Raw genomic sequence first — 16,843 nt, forward strand, 5'->3', positions numbered from 1 at the left:
CTGACATCAACACAACCCAGGCACGATCCTGGGATGGTAATCAACTTTTACCACATTTAGCAGCTATATTCTCTGTCCTGTGTTTTTTGAATAGTGTAACTTATTGCTTCTGAAACAGACCCTTCGGTCCAACCCGTCCACGCTGACCAGATATCCCAACCCAATCTAGTCCCACCTGCCAGCACCTGGCCCATATCACTAGAAGCCCTTCCTATTCATATACCCATCCAGGTTCCTTTTAAATGTTGCAATTGATCCAGCCTCCATTACTTCCTCTGGCAGCTCATTCCATACACATACCACCCTCTGTGTGAAAATGTTGCCCCTTAGGTCTCTTTTATATCTTTCCCCTCTCGCCCTAAACCTAGTTCTGGACTCCCCCAACCCAGGGAAAAGACTTTGACGATTTGTCCTATCCATGCCTCTCATGATTTTATAAACCTCTATAAGGTCACCCCTCAGCCTCCTACACTCCAGAGAAAACAGCCCTATCCTATCAACCTCTCCCTGTAGCTCAAATCCTCCAACCTTGTCAACATCCTTGTAAATCTTTTCTGAACCCTTTCTAGTTTCTCTTTCTCCTTTTCATTTAAAACAAAGAGCAGAGTGTTCCCAAACAAAAAGACTCCATTCCATTTAGCAGAAGTAACAGTACTTGGCATACGTAAGGACTTATAAAGTAAATAATCTCCTTTCTCCTTCCAATTAGTTCTCAAGGTAAGGTGTCAGTATTCAAATTAGCAGGAAATATGAGCCTATGCCGCTTGGATCCAGTGTCACCAGTTACAAGAGTTGTTTGTTACAAGACCTATTGCCTTACAGACAGAGCTGTCCAGGCTGTCAGAACATTTAACTCTGACTTGCCCAGAAACTGAAACTGTTTGCATTTCACCCTATGGCTCTAAAGCTGCAAATACCAATTCGTAAAAAATATGGAGAGGAATCAGATATTTATTTATTTCTGAATTTTGTAGTTTCAGGATGACAAGAACCCTTTCCATATACATAACCTTATGCTAAGATGAAAGAGTTGAAGAGCAGATATAGGTCAGCTCAGATACAGTGTAAAGCTCGTTCCACACTGTTGCCTTTAACACTCTCAGGGCAGGTTCAGTATAGGTAGATACAGTGCCAAGCCTCCTCCACCCTCTTCGAATAATATATACTGTTACATACTGTGCTATCAGCTACCAGGAGTTTGGGCTAAGCATTTTTCACAAAACCCTGTAACAGGCAGCAGACTCAGTAGCTTACAGCACAAGCGTCTAACCAAAGTAATGGTTAATGTCTAATCATAATGGCATTCAGTCTCTTAGGCAGGAGATTTAAAAGATGAGTCACTTTGATATTGACACAAGGTGTAATAGGGACTGAAATTGCAAGCCGCAACAGTGACCAGCACAACACCCTCAAACATACTCCACTGATTGGGAAGAGTCAATAATACAGAATAACTTTTTTGTAAATGAAGGTCCCAGATGAGCAACGGCTTTTAGTAGGTCACAATGCTGCAGCTGACAGAAACAGATGCCATTCCTTTATTTTATAACAAAGGGAGTATGTTCCTTCAGATTTATGCCTCGTCAATGGTGAGGTTCTATGGGGATTCCAGTGTTGGAAAACACTCAACAAAATAGTCTTTTACCTCTAGTACCCCTTTGCCTGTCAGACAAAATGAAGAGGAAATAATGAACTTTGCAAAGATATAAAAACATTCATACAATCTAACTCCTCAAAAATGTAACACTTGTATTAAAATTGTATTTTATTTCAATTAAACTGATTTTTATGACTAAAACCTTTAGTTATTTTACAATTGAAGTTTCAAGCATTAGCCCCCAAAATTTAAATTTGTTAATTCTAACATCAGGTAACTACATAGAAAAACATGCCCATAAAAATATACTTTGCAAGAGACTTCTCTTCCAGTATATACACCAGACTTACATTTGAAGAACGCAAGGACCAAATATCACTCCATCTCAGAAGAGTCCAAAAAATCTTATGCAGGAATCTGGGAGTCACCTGAAGTTCGAACCACCATTCCTAATAATTTGCTGAGTTTTCAGTTTGCTGATAAGTTGGTCAGATCTTGCTGTTTTGATTTGGATGAATCCATTGATTCAATCGAGCTAATGTCAGCCCATTCACATCTGGGTCATTGAAATACAAACCCACTCAAGGGCACCATTTACCCAGAAAAATCCACCCCAATAACTCAGGTACAACCCTGGGTTCAAGGGTCCCTGGTTGGACACCCCCTCCTCTGTATGGCAGGCTGAAATATGCACTTATTAACACTGGTAAAGGTTGAGCAGGAATTACTGCTCGTTTCTACCATTGAAAGCCCTTGAAATGGAGATAGATCAGTAAACTGGGAGGAGACATTAAAGCAGTCAAAAGTTATCACAGCAGTACCACTTCTCATTTTTATGAGAATTCACATGATAAATTTATGACGATCGGACTTGACTGGAGAATGATAGGGGCCGTGATCATTAACTTACTGAGTAATCGTTGCTGCAGAGCTTGGTCTTGGACGTGTCATCATAAAGGTGAGGCAACTAAGTATTCAAAACAGAGAAACTTTGGTGGGATTGTTCTAAGTGCTACAGCAGCTGACGTGTAACCAAGTATCCCTGAAGTAAGAGGCCAACCAGCGATGGCTGGAGGAGGATGGTCAAGATTCAGAAGTCTTTAATGGAGATCTAAACTCAAGAGTTGAAAAATCTAAAGGAATTCACCTCTGCCATACCAACCACCTTCCTTCAGTGGTGCTCCTGCCAACATGTGACTTCAATCAAACATAACTTCTCTCAAAGTAGAATACTCTGCAAGTATGGTTGTTATTGGCGGGACTGTCTTCACTTAAACAGTTCAATGTGATCCATGTTTTGACTTCAGAATCCATTTGTGGATTTTAAAAGCTATCTATTTGTAAATCAGACATGAGGGCATGGTGTGTCCGAGCGTCATCAGCTCCCTCTCGACAAAGTAAAATAAGATCATAAGGAAATGGAAGCAGGAGTAGGCCATTCAATGCATCAAGCCTGCTCCACCATTTAATAAGATTATGATTTATTTTATCTGTGGCCTTTTCTCCATTTTCCTTCCTGGCCCCCCACTCTGCATAAGACATCACAATAATAGACTACCTAATTCAACTTTCTGTTGAAAAGAATTCCAAATATTAATGACCTGAGAAGGGACAAAAAAAAACACCTCATCTCTATTTTAAACTCTGGTTGCAGATTCCCTGATGAGGGCAAAACAAGCTCTTAGCTTTATCCTCACTTTTCTTCAGAATCTTCTATGTTTCAATAAGATCTCTCATTCCTTTAAATTACAATGAGTATAGGGTCAACCTCTCTCTGCAAGAAAACCCTGTCATTCCCAAGAATCAGTTTAGTGAAGGTTTTCAGAACTGCTTTCAATGCAAGTATATTCCCCACTTATAGAAGAAAACCAAAATTGTACACAGTACTCCCAGTTGATATCACTAATCATGTAAAGGCATCTCAGGCACTTGGAAATGTATTATCTTAACTTTACACCATTTCAGAAAATACCTATCAAGTATTATATGATAGACATGACCTGTTTTGATAGGCTGGGGAAGATTCAGAGAAGAGAAATCTGGACAACCTCTGGATTTTGGAATTCAGCAGGTTTCACCAGGGAATTATGTTAGGTGGGATGAGACCTCATGAGTCATGTCTAAGATATTGGAAGTAGTGGGTAATAGGGATGTACACAGGTTGTTCAGTATGAACATAGTGTTAGGTGCATTAGTCAGAGGGAAATGAGTCTGGGTGGGTTACTCTTTGGAGGGTCGGTGTGGACTTGTTGGGCCAAAGGGTCTGTTTCTACACTGGAATTTAATCTAATGTAAACAGTGAACCCAGAAGTTTCATGATAAAATGAATCTCCAGTTAGTCTCTGAATTAGAAGAAAAATCCTGCAATGAAAGCAGTTAAAGAACTAAGTGAATATTTAACATAGAACCCCTACAGTGTGGAAACAGACCATTTGGCCCAAGTCTACACCAACCCTCCAAAGAGTAACTCACCACCCTACTATAAATGTACCCCTGAACACTGTGGGCAATTTAGTGTGGCCAATTCATCTAACCTGCACATCTTTGGATTGTGGTAGGAAACCCACACAGACACGGGAAGAATGTGCAAACTCCACATAGACAGTCACCTGAGGCTATAATCGAACTCAGGTCCCATGAGGCAGCAGTGCTAACCACTGAGCCACCATGCCACCTATAATTAGGAGAGGAATGATTGCTCAGTGTTGATGTAGACAATCAAGTACATTGTGATTCCCAACCTGCAGGAGTGAATGTAAATAGCTTCTGTTTTGGATAACATACAAAATTAAAGGGTATGATTAGATATTTTGTGGTTTTGCTCAAGGAGCTAAATTGGACTCAGACAAAAAAGGCCAAGGAAGACAAAGCATAAAGGCACCTTTCCCTATTGTCCCTTCTATCTGGAAGACAATGTTCAAAGCTATGCATTCAATACACAGCCTAAGGAGACCAAACTAGTGAAACATGTCTTCTCTGCACATTGAACTTTGAAATGTTGCATTGTACTCAGTGCTAATATTGCACTAAAGTGAGATGAGTGATACCCTGGGGTAACCAGCACCCAAGATTATGTGACCAGTGATCATTGCACCTGTTCCTGAGGCAGCTGAAGTTTTCTGGTTTGGTGATTTTCAACAAATGCATTGCAGACCGAGAACTTCCTATCTGGAAATATGTGAGCTGCTCTGAGACTGGCTGGAGGAGGTGGTGCCAGCACTGAGCTGCGAGAATCCACTGTGACAGGACTCCAGGCTAGTCATGGATCCCCTGTAAAGAGAAAGGCCATCTGTTACATCACGCTTATTATTGCCTCTCTTCCACAGCTCCTCCAATAACAGATCCAGATCATAAGTGCAGGACGCTGCCATTCAGTTTCTCAGGCTTTTTCTGCATCTCAACAAGTTCCCAACTAATCTGCATTTAACTCCAATTATTTCCCTTGGTTCTGTATCCTTTTAGACCCTCACAGAATTTTCAATATTTAATGATTTCAAAATAAATTGAATGGACACTTGCAGTAAATAAAGTTACAGTGCTAAAGGGACCAAGTCTGGGAGTTGAATTGACTTGACTGCTGCACTAGCTTAGGCCTCAGGAGGTTATTTGAGCTCAGAAGTATTACAGTCCTGACAAAGAGCAATAGGAATCTCAGCTGATTGCTGCAACTGCTGTGGACTCCTGCTCAGACTGTGGCTCAGAGATCACCTAAATATAGTTTTCTGCCTTGAAAACACTCTCCCCTAAAGGACACTTCTGAGCAGATGTCAGTGGGAACACACATCCTTACACCTGGAAGGTGAAGCTTCATCTAGGCATATTACTGAGGAATTGATCATTCAATAGGTTTTACAAACTCAGGATCCTTTTCCACCATGTTGCTTCTTTCTGTTCCCTGTCAGCCCATAGAGTCATAGAATCATACAGCACAGAAACAGACCATTCAGTCCAACTAGTCTATGCCAAACATATCCCAAACTAAACTAGTCCCACCTGCTTGCTCCTGGCCCATATCCCTCCAAACCTTTCCTATTCCTGATTGAAGCAGGAGAGTTGTGAAGGCCAGGGAGCCAGTTGAGGCAAGGAATGTGCATGAGCATATTCACCCACCTGAAATCTTCTGATGCCAGCACCTCAGTGTAAAACATGATTTTGCATTTGTGAGAGGAGACTTGTAAAGAGGCCAATACATCATCCACACGAGGGAGGTTTGAGGAGCCCGACCAGGGGCTGTGCATCTTCCACTGCAAGATGTAGAATCCAGGCCAGCGTGTCACGTGGGAACCCTGAAGGTAGAAATCATTTAATCCCAAAGTCAGCACAATTGCCAAAGCCATTAGACAACTGAAAGATTATAATCACAATAAAAATAAACTTGTTTTAAAATATGTTCTCCATTCTGCCTGTGGGTCAGCCAAGACTCAACAGCATTACTCTCACCTGACAAGAGTTTGTAGGATCAAAGACTGCTCCAGAAATTTGAGCCCCCATGTTTGACAGCCCCAGTGCAGTCTATCTGTTTGTAATTAGCCATTATCTGTTAAGGATGTAGGCACCTCTCTACTTGTTTAAGAGACACAAGAGGTTATGGCTTGAGGGGCACTAACCTGCATGTCACGGTTGATGAGGAATCTCTTCCATTCTTATCATTGGTTATGAACACATTAAAAGAATTAGCAGGTATTTCAGGGGCAGGATGTTGCTCACTCAGTCACAAGACCTCTCCGTGCAATATTGAAATAGAATCTAGACAGAGTTTGATGAGGCAAGAAAAGCAAAGGAAGAGACAAGGGTAAGAGAAAGATAGTGAAGCAAGTGGAAAAGAGAAGGGTATTGAGAGAGGCAATTGTAAGAGAAGGGATGGGAGGAAGAGGTAAAGAGCAGCCACATAATCTAGAATTCTGTCCATCTCCTGTAAAACACTCCTTAATACCCTGTTCTCTGACCTAGCTTCATGGTGTCTCCTCCTAATATATCCTTTTTGGCTTGGTATCCTTTTCTCAGTTACGCCTTGGGTTTTTTTTTCATCTTAAAAGTGTTATGTTATTAGAAGTTGTTGCTGTTGATATAGCAGTGTTTGAACTGAAGGGAAACTGAGCTCCTCTGAGTCACTGAAACCAAAAGAGTTTAAATATTAATGTCAGGAAGGTCAGTGGGAATTCATCCGATACTTAAAGAAATTAGAAAAGTAATTGGAGTCGTGAATGGAATTTTCCAGTTCACCAATTCCTGGGGTATCGTATGAGGAGAATGGAAAATAGTTTAAGTTCCAAGCAGTCACAATCATCAACTATTTCTGATCTGTAGTTTGAAAAACAGAAATGAAAGTGCCTCAAATGTTGTGCATCAAGCTGACAGACATTAATGATAGAGAAAAAGCATAGTCTCCAACAGTTACCCAGCATCAATATCCTTGGAGAGAAGGTACTGCAGACAATATTAGAATGCAGAAATATTTTGGTCTACACTATTAAATATTATGTTAACTGGTATTATGGGACTGTAAAAGAGCTGATGTACAGACCTGAACACTCTCTCCTTCTCGGCAGATGAGTGGTGTTTCCACCGGGCTATAGTCCACACCTAGAACCCAGTTCTTCTCTATTAGTTGCACATTATTCCCAATGGGGAGGGGAACCAGTGGGCTTGCTGAATCCTTGCGACTGATTTGAGGTGCCCGCTTGGAATGAAAGATGTTAAAAACCACATCACCCTTGAGAATGTCAAAGTCCCAGGTGATGACAGATGAGGCCTCAAGTATTTCAATCAACTTCTGCAAAAGTAAAGCAAACTAGATTGAAAGCCAGGCTGAAAGAGGAGCACATAATCACAGTAAAGAAGCTAACTCACATAACATAGGTGAAAACTTCATGGCATATAGAATTCAAATATTGATGTTCCTAATTGTTCTACAATATAAATATTAATCACTGTTTAGCCATGAAATTACTGCTTATTTAGAAGAGTAAGGATAATTCACTGTATAATTCACACAGTAACTGTTCATTTGACTGTCTAAGGACTTTTCAGTGTAACAGTTGAGTTACTGTTTATTCAACAAGCTAACTGCAAGACACAATGACAAGCCGTGCACTGTTTATGGCAATTTATTACCTCATGTGGGCCTCCTTTGACAACAGTGGCTGACTGATAAATAGTTTCAGTCCAGAGTTTGATTTGATCTGCATTTTCTAACATTTCCTCTGTTTGGTACAAAGACTTGGGAACCATTCCTCCTTCTGGGATATTACACTGTAAGAAGCATTGGGATAATAATGAGTGACAAAATATCACAATCAAACACACCCTTCCTATAACCTTTATACATTCTATCTGCCAATTGTAAAGTCCGTATCTTTTTAATTTTCATTATTTTTGTTCATGGATTGAAATGGAAAAAGAACAGCTTTCAAAACCAATGATTACTGGGAGATTGGTGCATGTTTTAAAAGCAAGTAATCTGACAATCGTTGTAACTACTGTTTACAGAGCTACTTGTTCAAGCTGCAGTGAAAGCCTAGTTTGAAGCTAAGCCAAAACTAAGAGGTGTGAGCAAATGGATCTTAGGCTGGCAACATATAGCTGATTGGTCTGTGGACTAGTGACTAGTTAGCAATTACAAAGACCTTCTGTCTGATAGCAATAATGTGAATGACTCCAAGCTTAGGCATGTGATGCTGCCAGAACTGCTAAGATTTTATAACAGCTTCTTTTTTTGATTGTGTGTGAGGATGTAAATGCTTGGCAGAAACCATTAGGGTGGCACAGTCGCTCAGTGGTTCGCACTGCTGCCTCACAGCACCAGGGTCCCAGGTTCGATTCCAGCCTCGGGCGACTGTCTGTGTGGAGTTTGCATGTTCTCCCCGTGTCTGCGTGGGTTTTCTCCGGGTGCTCTGGTTTCTTCTCACAGTCCAAAGATGTGCAGGTCAGGTGAATCGCCATGCTAAATTGCCCATTGTGTTAGGTGCATGGGAAATAGGTTTGGATGGGTTACTCTTCGGAGGGTCGGTGTGGACTAGTTGGGCCGAAGGGCCTGTTTCCACACTGTAGGGAATGTAATGAATGTAATGTAAAAAAGAAACCTCTGGAGGAGAAGGAGTTGTAAAAAGCATCTCAAGTCTGAAGATAGCTGATTTCCAGTTGCTGTGACTTTTAATTGATAAGTCAAAGTTTTTTTAAGTGGAAACCAGTCACCCTGTGCCTTCTCCAAACAAGTGAATGAATATGGAGAAGGGGCTCTGATCAGCACAAGGATCATATCAGCAAACATTGTTGATGGGGATTACTGAATTGCTTTCCTAAAAACCCATGTTTTGTTTCCTGCTTGTTTTTGTCTCTATATGTGTATAAAACGAGAGTTTATAAGAGGGTTAGAATTTTAAGTGATAGAATTACATATTGATAGTTCATAATTAGGGTTACAGGAATCGGGCAGAGCTGTGAGTCTGGATGGGATGCTCTTCAGAGGGTCGGTGTGGACTTGATGGGCTGAATGGCCTACTTCCACACTGCAAAGATTTTATTCTATTCTATAATTGTTTGTCTGTACCTAGATCCTATTTATTTGTAATAGACATTTTTTGTTAAGTCCAGAAACCTGGTCGATGCTCTCTATCAACCTGGATCTAAAAGCCAGGTAAATTGGAAACTTTTGCAAAGTTTTACAAAATCTATGACCTTTGAAATGATGCTGGAAATAGCATGGCTTCCTTTCCAGTATGCTACCTCAATGAGTCTTGGTATAATTTACTCTGTTTCCACAGTTAACATAAAGTGACCTCTATCATAGACTCTACCCAGACATTTTGCAGCTGTTTTGATTTGAAGGTTGATCGTTGCCAAGAGCTTTCCACAGTTATCACATTATTACCACAGTGATAACATCATCCCTTAACAGATTGAACCGCACTTCTCTGCCTTCCTCTCCACCCTCACTAATGTCACTATCCCCAACCCAGTGCCACCTCACTAACCTCAATATCCCCAACCCAATATCATCTTCACACTGCTTTAACTGACCCTCCACAACAGCACTTCATACCAGGCAGTCTCCACCCAGGAAGTCAGGAACAATTTCTTTGTCGATGTAATCAATAAGCCCTCCTGTACCCTGATAGTTGTTGCCACTGTAGATGAGGAATTTCTGACGTGTGTTTTCATTGATGAATGGATTGACCTAAAGAACAGAAAGAATCAATGAGGCGCATCAGGGTCTCTGTCTAATAACAGGATATCCAATCAAACTTGCAGAATTCAAGGTAATCCAGACAGTTTTTTCCCTCATTTGTTCATGGCAAGTGGGTGTCACTGGTTGTCAACTCATCCCTTGTTGCCCTTGAGAAGGCGATGGTGAGCTACCTTCTTGAATTGCTGAAGTCTGTTTGATGCAGATACACCCACATGGACATTAGGCAGAGAGCTCCAGAATTTTGACTGAAAGAACAGCAGTATATGTCAAGGTCAGGATGGTGTGTGGCTTGGAGGGGATATTGAAGATGGTGGTTTTCCCATGTATTTGCTGCCCTTGACCTAGATGTGAATTTGGAAGGTGCTATCTCTGTCCCTCTATTCATTCTTGAAATGTGGGGATCACTGGGCTAGTTGGCATTTACTGCCTTTTCCCTTATTCATACAGAGCTTGATATAATGAACTGATTTGCTTGGACATTTCAGAGGCAATTAAGAATCAACCATGTCAATATGAGATGAGAGAAAGTGAGGACCGCAGATGCTGGAGAGTCAGAATTGGAAAGTGTGGCACTGGAAAAGTACAGCAGGTCAGGCAGCATCTGATGAGCAGGAAAGTCGACGTTTTGGGCATAAGTGATGAAGGGCTTATGCCCAAAACAGTCAACTCTCCTGCTCCTTGGATGCTGTATGACCTGCTGTGCTTTTCCAGCACCATACTTGGACTCAAATATGAGATGAGGATCACATATAAGCTTAGATCAGGTAAACCCAGCAGATTTCCTTCCCGAAATTAGCTTTGCTTTTACAACAATCCAATAAACAGCAGTCTTTGTTTTTGATAGATTTATAGAATTGAGTGCGTTAAAATCAAAGTGACGTGCTGGAATATGATTTCACATTCTCTAGTTTACTGGGTCTGGTGAAACTGAATCACTTTGTTACGGTGTCCATATCACACGTCAGATGCTGTGGCAGTGACACAATATTTAAAACAGCATAAAAGTAGCCCAGTTTTCGAGACAGAAGTTTTCAGGTTTGTCCTGGTCCTTGTAAAGTTAGCTGGCCTAGAGGGAGGGAAAAATCAGCTAAAGGCACTATTGCTGCTGCTCAATGACGTTTGGAGGTGATTGAGTATGTTCGGATAGTGAATAAGAAAGAGCTTGTCTGTAATGCCTCCACAGTCCTGTTGACACCATCTGAGCTCTAATAAACGGGCACTTGTTGGATGTAAAGGGGCAGGAGCAGCATCAGTTTGTGACTCACCAGTGTCCAGAGAACAGGAAAGACCCGAGGTGCTCGGAGAATCAGCAGCCGGCCTAGTGTCTCCGGGTAGTTTGCTTCCACCACCTCAATGATCCTCAGCAATGCTTTCACTCCCGGCCGCCACAGGTGCCTCATGTTCAGTCCTTCCAGGTCAACCAGGCAGGTCCACGATCTGCTCATTCAATCAAACACCCGAGTTATTCACTGCCCCAACATTGATTGAATATCAACAATTAGGAAGCTGACCAGTAAAGAATATGCCAATTCCAGATATCGTGGACAGATCTTCATGGCTCGGCTTCATCACTGAGGTTTGACTCTCCTCCTCTCTCATCCATTCTCTCAGCATCTCCTAGCTCTTATAGCTAGGCTCTACATTATCCCCTACCATCCCATATTGTCTCAGCTCCCTTCTCTTCCTCAATATCCCAGTCTATCACTCCTGTACCTTTCTTCTGTCAGCTATACCACCTTTGACTCCATTGTCCTCTCTGGGCGGAGCAGGTAACGGCTGTCTGATGGTGTTTTTTTAAGTCGCGGTATAGTCCAGTTATTGTTTTTTTAACGGCTAAAATTTAAAGTTTTTTTTAAGCGCCTAGCAGACCCGGAAGCTGGTGTCGCGCTAGCTTACCTGGGAAGGTTTTTTTTCTTATAAAAGCGCGCAGGCGAGGAACCCGAGGCACTACAGGGGTAGAGCCTCCCACCCACACTCCTCCTCTAACCTAATAATACGACCCGTTGTGATAAGCAGGTAAGTGCTGCTTTTTGCTTGTTTGTTTCTTTAGATCTAGTTTTTAAAGTTTACCTTTTAGAGGGATGGCAGCGAAGGCAGTGCAATGTTCCTCTTGCAACATGTATGAGGTGAGAGAAGCCATTAGTGTCCCTCCTGATTACACTTGCAAGAGGTGCACCCATCTCCAGCTCCTCCAAGACTGTGTTAGGGAACTGGAGCTGGAGTTGGATGAACTGCGGATCATTCGGGAGGCAGAGGTGGTCGTAGATCAGAGCTTTAGGGGAAGTAGTTACTCCGAAAGTTATAGAGAGGTGGGTGACAGTGAGGGGGAGTGGGAGGAAGCAGCCAGTGCAGGGACCCCCTGTGGTCATTCCCCTCAAGAACAAGTATACTGTTTTGGATACTTGTGGGGGGGATGACTTACCAGGGGTATGCAACGAGGTTCAGGTCTCTGGCACGGAGCCTGTCCCCGTTGCTCAGAAGGGAAGGGCGGAGAAAGGTAGAGCGATAGTTATTGGGGACTCAATAGTGAGGGGCACAGATAGGCGGTTTTGCGGGGGCGACAGAAACTCACGATTGGTATGTTGCCTCCCAGGTGCAAGGGTACGTGATGTCTCTGATCGTGTTTTCTGGGTCCTTATGGGGGAGGGGGAGCAGCCCCAGATCGTGGTCCACGTTGGCACCAATGACATAGGTAGGAAGAGGGGTGAGGATGTTAGACAGGCTTTCAGGGAGCTAGGTTGGAAGCTCAGAGCTAGAACAAACAGAGTTGTTGTCTCTGGTTTGTTACCCGTGCCACGTGATAGAGAGTCGAGGAATAGGGAGAGAGAGGAGTTAAATGCGTGGCTACAGGGATGGTGCAGGAGGGAGGGATTCTGGTATTTGGATAACTGGGGTTCTTTCTGGGGAAGGTGGGACCTCTATAAACAGGATGGTCTACACCTGAACCTGAGGGGCACCAGTATCCTTGGGGGGAGGTTTGCTAGTACTCTTTGGGAGGGTTTAAACAAACTCTGCAGGCGCATGGGAACCTGGAGTGTAGCTTTAGGATACAGGACCTTGAGTGTAGGGAGGTTAGGAACATGGCATCGGTCTCGAAGGAGGGTGCCTGTAAACAGTGTGTATACTTCAATGCCAGAAGTATAAGAAATAAGGTAGGTGAGCTTGCAGCATGGGTTGGTAACTGGGACTTCGATGTTGTGGCCATTACAGAGACGTGGGTGGAACAGGGACAGGAATGGCTGTTGCAGGTTCCAGGGTTTAAATGTTTTAGTAGGGTCAGAGATGGGGGTAAAAGAGGGGGAGGTGTGGCATTGCTTGTCAAGGATAGTATTACAGCAGTAGAAAGGGTGATGGAGGAAGACTTGCCATCTGAGGTAGTTTGGGCGGAGGTTAGAAATAGGAAAGGTGAGGTCACCCTGTTAGGAGTTTTCTACAGGCCTCCTAATAGTCCGAGAGAAGTAGAGGAAAGTATGGCGAGGATGATTCAGGAGAAGAGTGAAAGTAGCAGGGTGGTTATTATGGGGGACTTTAACTTCCCAGATATTGACTGGGAAAGCTACAGCTCAAGTTCGTTAGATGGGTCGGTGTTTGTCCAATGTGTGCAGGAGGGTTTCCTGACACAACATGTAGACAGGCCAACAAGAGGTGAGGCCATACTGGATTTGGTTCTAGGTAATGAACCAGGCCAGGTGTTAGACTTGGAGGTAGGTGAGCACTTCGGGGGCAGTGACCACAACTCGGTGACTTTTACTCTAGTGATGGAGAGGGATCAGTGTGCACTGCAGGGCAACAGTTATAGCTGGGGGCAGGGAAATTATGATGCGGTGAGGCATGACTTAGGATGCATGGATTGGAAAAATAGGCTTCAAGGGAAGAACACAAATGATATGTGGAGATTGTTCAAGGAACAGCTAATGGGTGTCCTTGATAAGTATGTACCAGTCAGGGAGGGAGTAAAGGGTCTTGTGAGGCAGCCGTGGTTTAACAAGGAATTGGAATCCCTTGTGAAAGGGAAGAGGGCAGCCTATGTAAAGATGAGGCATGAAGGTTCAGTTGGGGCGATTGAGAGTCATAAGGTAGCCAGGAAGGATCTAAAGAGAGAGCTAAGAGCAGCGTGAAGGGGACATGAAAAGTCCTTAGTTGGTAGGATTAGGGAAAACCTAAAGGCTTTCTATAGGTATGTCAGGAAGAAAAGGATGACTAGGGTAGGTATCGGTCCAGTCAAGGATAGTAGTGGGAAGTTGTGTGTGGAGGCGGAGGAGATCGGTGAGACACTAAATCAATACTTTTCGTCAGTATTCACTCAGGAACAGGACATTGTTGCCGATGTGGATACTGAGTCACAATTAATTAGAATGGACGGCTTTGAGGTATGTAGGGAAGAGGTGTTGGAAATTCTGGAAAGGATGAAAATAGATAAGTCCCCTGGGCCTGATGGCATTTATCCTAGGATCCTCTGGGAAGCTAGGGAGGAGATAGCGGAGCCATTGGCCTTGATTTTTATGTTCTCGTTGTCTACAGGAATAGTGCCAGAAGACTGGACGATAGCGAATGTGGTCCCCTTGTTCAAGAAGGGGAGCAGGGATAGCCCGAGTAACTATAGGCCAGTCAGTCTCACTTCTGTTGTGGGCAAAGTCTTAGAGAGAATTGTAAGGGATAGGATTTATGAACATCTGGATAGGAATAATGTGATCAAGGATAGTCAGCATGGTTTTGTGAAGGGCAGGTCGTGCCTCACAAACCTTATTGAATTCTTTGAGAAGGTGACCAAGGAAGTGGACGAGGGTAAAGCAGTAGATGTGGTGTATATGGATTTTAGCAAGGCATTTGATAAGGTACCCCATGGTAGGCTAATGCAAAAACTACGGAGGTATGGCATTGAGGGTGCATTAGAGGTTTGGATTAGGAATTGGCTGGCTGGAAGGAGACAGAGGGTAATAGTTGATGGTATAGGTTCATCTTGGAGCGCAGTTACTAGCGGTGTTCCACAAGGATCTGTTTTGGGACCATTGCTGTTTGTCATTTTTATAAATGACCTGGAGGAGGAGCTTGAAGGCTGGGTGAGCAAGTTTGCGGATGACACGAAAATCGGTGAAGTTGTGGACAGCGAAGAAGGATGTGGCAGGTTACAGCGGGATATAGATAAGTTGCAGAGCTGGGCAGTAAGGTGGCAAATGGAATTCAATGTAGCTAAGTGTGAAGTCATTCACTTTGGTAGGAGTAACAAGAAGATGGATTACTGGGCTGATGGTAGACTACTTGGTAGTGTGGATGAGCAGAGGGATCTTGGTGTCCATGTACACAGATCTTTGAAAGTTGCCACCCAGGTAAATAGTGCTGTGAAGATGGCATATGAGGTTCTGGGCTTTATTGGTAGAGGAATTGAGTTCCGGAGTCCTGAGGTCATGTTGCAGTTGTATAAGACTCTGGTATGGCCTCATCTGGAGTATTGTGTGCAGTTTTGGTCGCCATATTATAGGAAGGATGTGGAGGCATTGGAACGAGTGCAGAGGAGGTTTACCAGGATGTTGCCTGGCATGGTAGGAAGATCGTATGAGGAAAGGCTGAGGCACTTAGGGCTTTTCTCATTGGAGAAAAGAAGGTTTAGGGGAGATTTGATAGAGGTGTACAAAATGATTAGGGGTTTAGATATGGTTGACAGTGAGAACCTTTTTCCGCTAATGAAGTCAGCTGTTACTAGGGGACACAGCTTTAAATTAAGGGGTGGTAGGTATAGGACAGATGTTAGGGGTAGATGTTTTACTCAGCGGGTTGTGAGTTCATGGAATGCCCTGCCAGTAGCAGTGGTGGACTCTCCCTCTTTATGGTCATTTAAGCGGGCGTTGGATAAGCATATGGAGGTTATTGGGCTAGTGTAGGTTAGGTAGGCTTCGGTCGGCGCAACATCGAGGGCTGAAGGGCCTGTACTGTGCTGTATTTTTCTATGTTCTATGTTCTATGTCCTCTCCCAGCTTGGAAAATCCCTGGTTCTCTGGCCTTGTGAATTAACTCCACAATCAGTTGCTAACAAACTGCAACCACTCTCCTAGATTTTCACCCACCTAGCACCCACGTCCTGATCTCCTGTGCAATTAACTCAAAACTTTATATCATAATCTGATAGTTATACACAGGGGATTCACTGAGAGTTGAAAATAAGGAAAAGGGAGAGTGAATGAGGAGGCAAGAGTGAAAATGCTTGAGGACCTGTATCAGAGAAAATGGCAGTAATTTCAGGAACAATGAAAGAGGTGGGGACTGGAAATTGAGGGGATACAAAACGGAAGGAATACTAACGTGATTGGGCGACCAAAGACTTTGGTATTCTCTTCACACCTCTTCTGCCCATCTTCATTAATTGATAGAACCTGGAAAGAGAGGAATATGTTTTATTGAAGATTGCCAACTGTACTGGGCAAGTGCTGAGGCCTTAGGGCACAGTCTGATCCAGGCATTGCCTGCTTGTAACTGAACCTGTTGTCTATAGCTCCTTTGTGAATCCAACCCATTGGCATTGAGTTGTCTAATGACACCAAAAAATCAGTGTGGAAGTATTCGCTTCTCAGCTACATATTATCATGGATATCTCATCATCATAACTCATCATCATTATTTTAATGTAAATTCCCTCCTCCTCACTAATTGACAACAACAAATTATGTTTCTATAGCAACTTCAGTGCAGTGAAACAGTCCAAAGAACTTCACTGGTGCAATTATCAATCATGAAGACCAATTAAGACAGGTAGTGGCAGAGGTAATTTTTAAAGATCATCTTAAAAGGAGGAAATTGGTAGAATTGAAGAAGTTGGGGAGGGAATTCCCTATGTGTAGCCACTAATAGCAGAGCAATTAAGATCACTATGTGGTAAAGAGGTCATAATTTGGGTTGAGGACATACTGGTCAAGAAGGAAACCAGATCAAGACCTTCCTTCAGGCTCAGGCTTCTATGTAATACTACTTAGTCAGAGAGTCAGAGAGATGTGCAGCACGGAAACAGACCCTTCAGTCCAACCCGTCCATGCCGACCAGATATCCCAAGCCAATCTAGTCTCACC

General features: G+C 43.1%; 1 protein-coding gene across 5 annotated transcripts in view; it reads right to left on the reverse strand.

The window, feature by feature from the left end:
• Positions 1-644: 644 nt before the first annotated feature.
• Positions 645-16,843, reverse strand: part of LOC140464522 (SEC14-like protein 5) — a 57,057-nt gene continuing 40,858 nt past the window's right edge. For all 5 annotated transcript variants that reach the window (XM_072559690.1, XM_072559691.1, XM_072559689.1 and 2 more), the window contains 7 exons: positions 16,083-16,153; positions 11,051-11,222; positions 9,639-9,773; positions 7,712-7,849; positions 7,122-7,370; positions 5,708-5,883; positions 645-4,867 (listed from right to left, as the gene is read on the reverse strand). In XM_072559690.1, coding sequence (XP_072415791.1) covers positions 4,762-4,867; positions 5,708-5,883; positions 7,122-7,370; positions 7,712-7,849; positions 9,639-9,773; positions 11,051-11,222; positions 16,083-16,153 — 1,047 coding nt within the window. In that variant the 3' untranslated portion in view covers positions 645-4,761. The remainder of the gene's footprint in view (positions 4,868-5,707; positions 5,884-7,121; positions 7,371-7,711; positions 7,850-9,638; positions 9,774-11,050; positions 11,223-16,082; positions 16,154-16,843) is intronic.

This window comes from Chiloscyllium punctatum, chromosome 40, assembly GCF_047496795.1.
Source record: "Chiloscyllium punctatum isolate Juve2018m chromosome 40, sChiPun1.3, whole genome shotgun sequence".
Taxonomy (NCBI): Eukaryota; Metazoa; Chordata; class Chondrichthyes; order Orectolobiformes; family Hemiscylliidae; genus Chiloscyllium; species Chiloscyllium punctatum.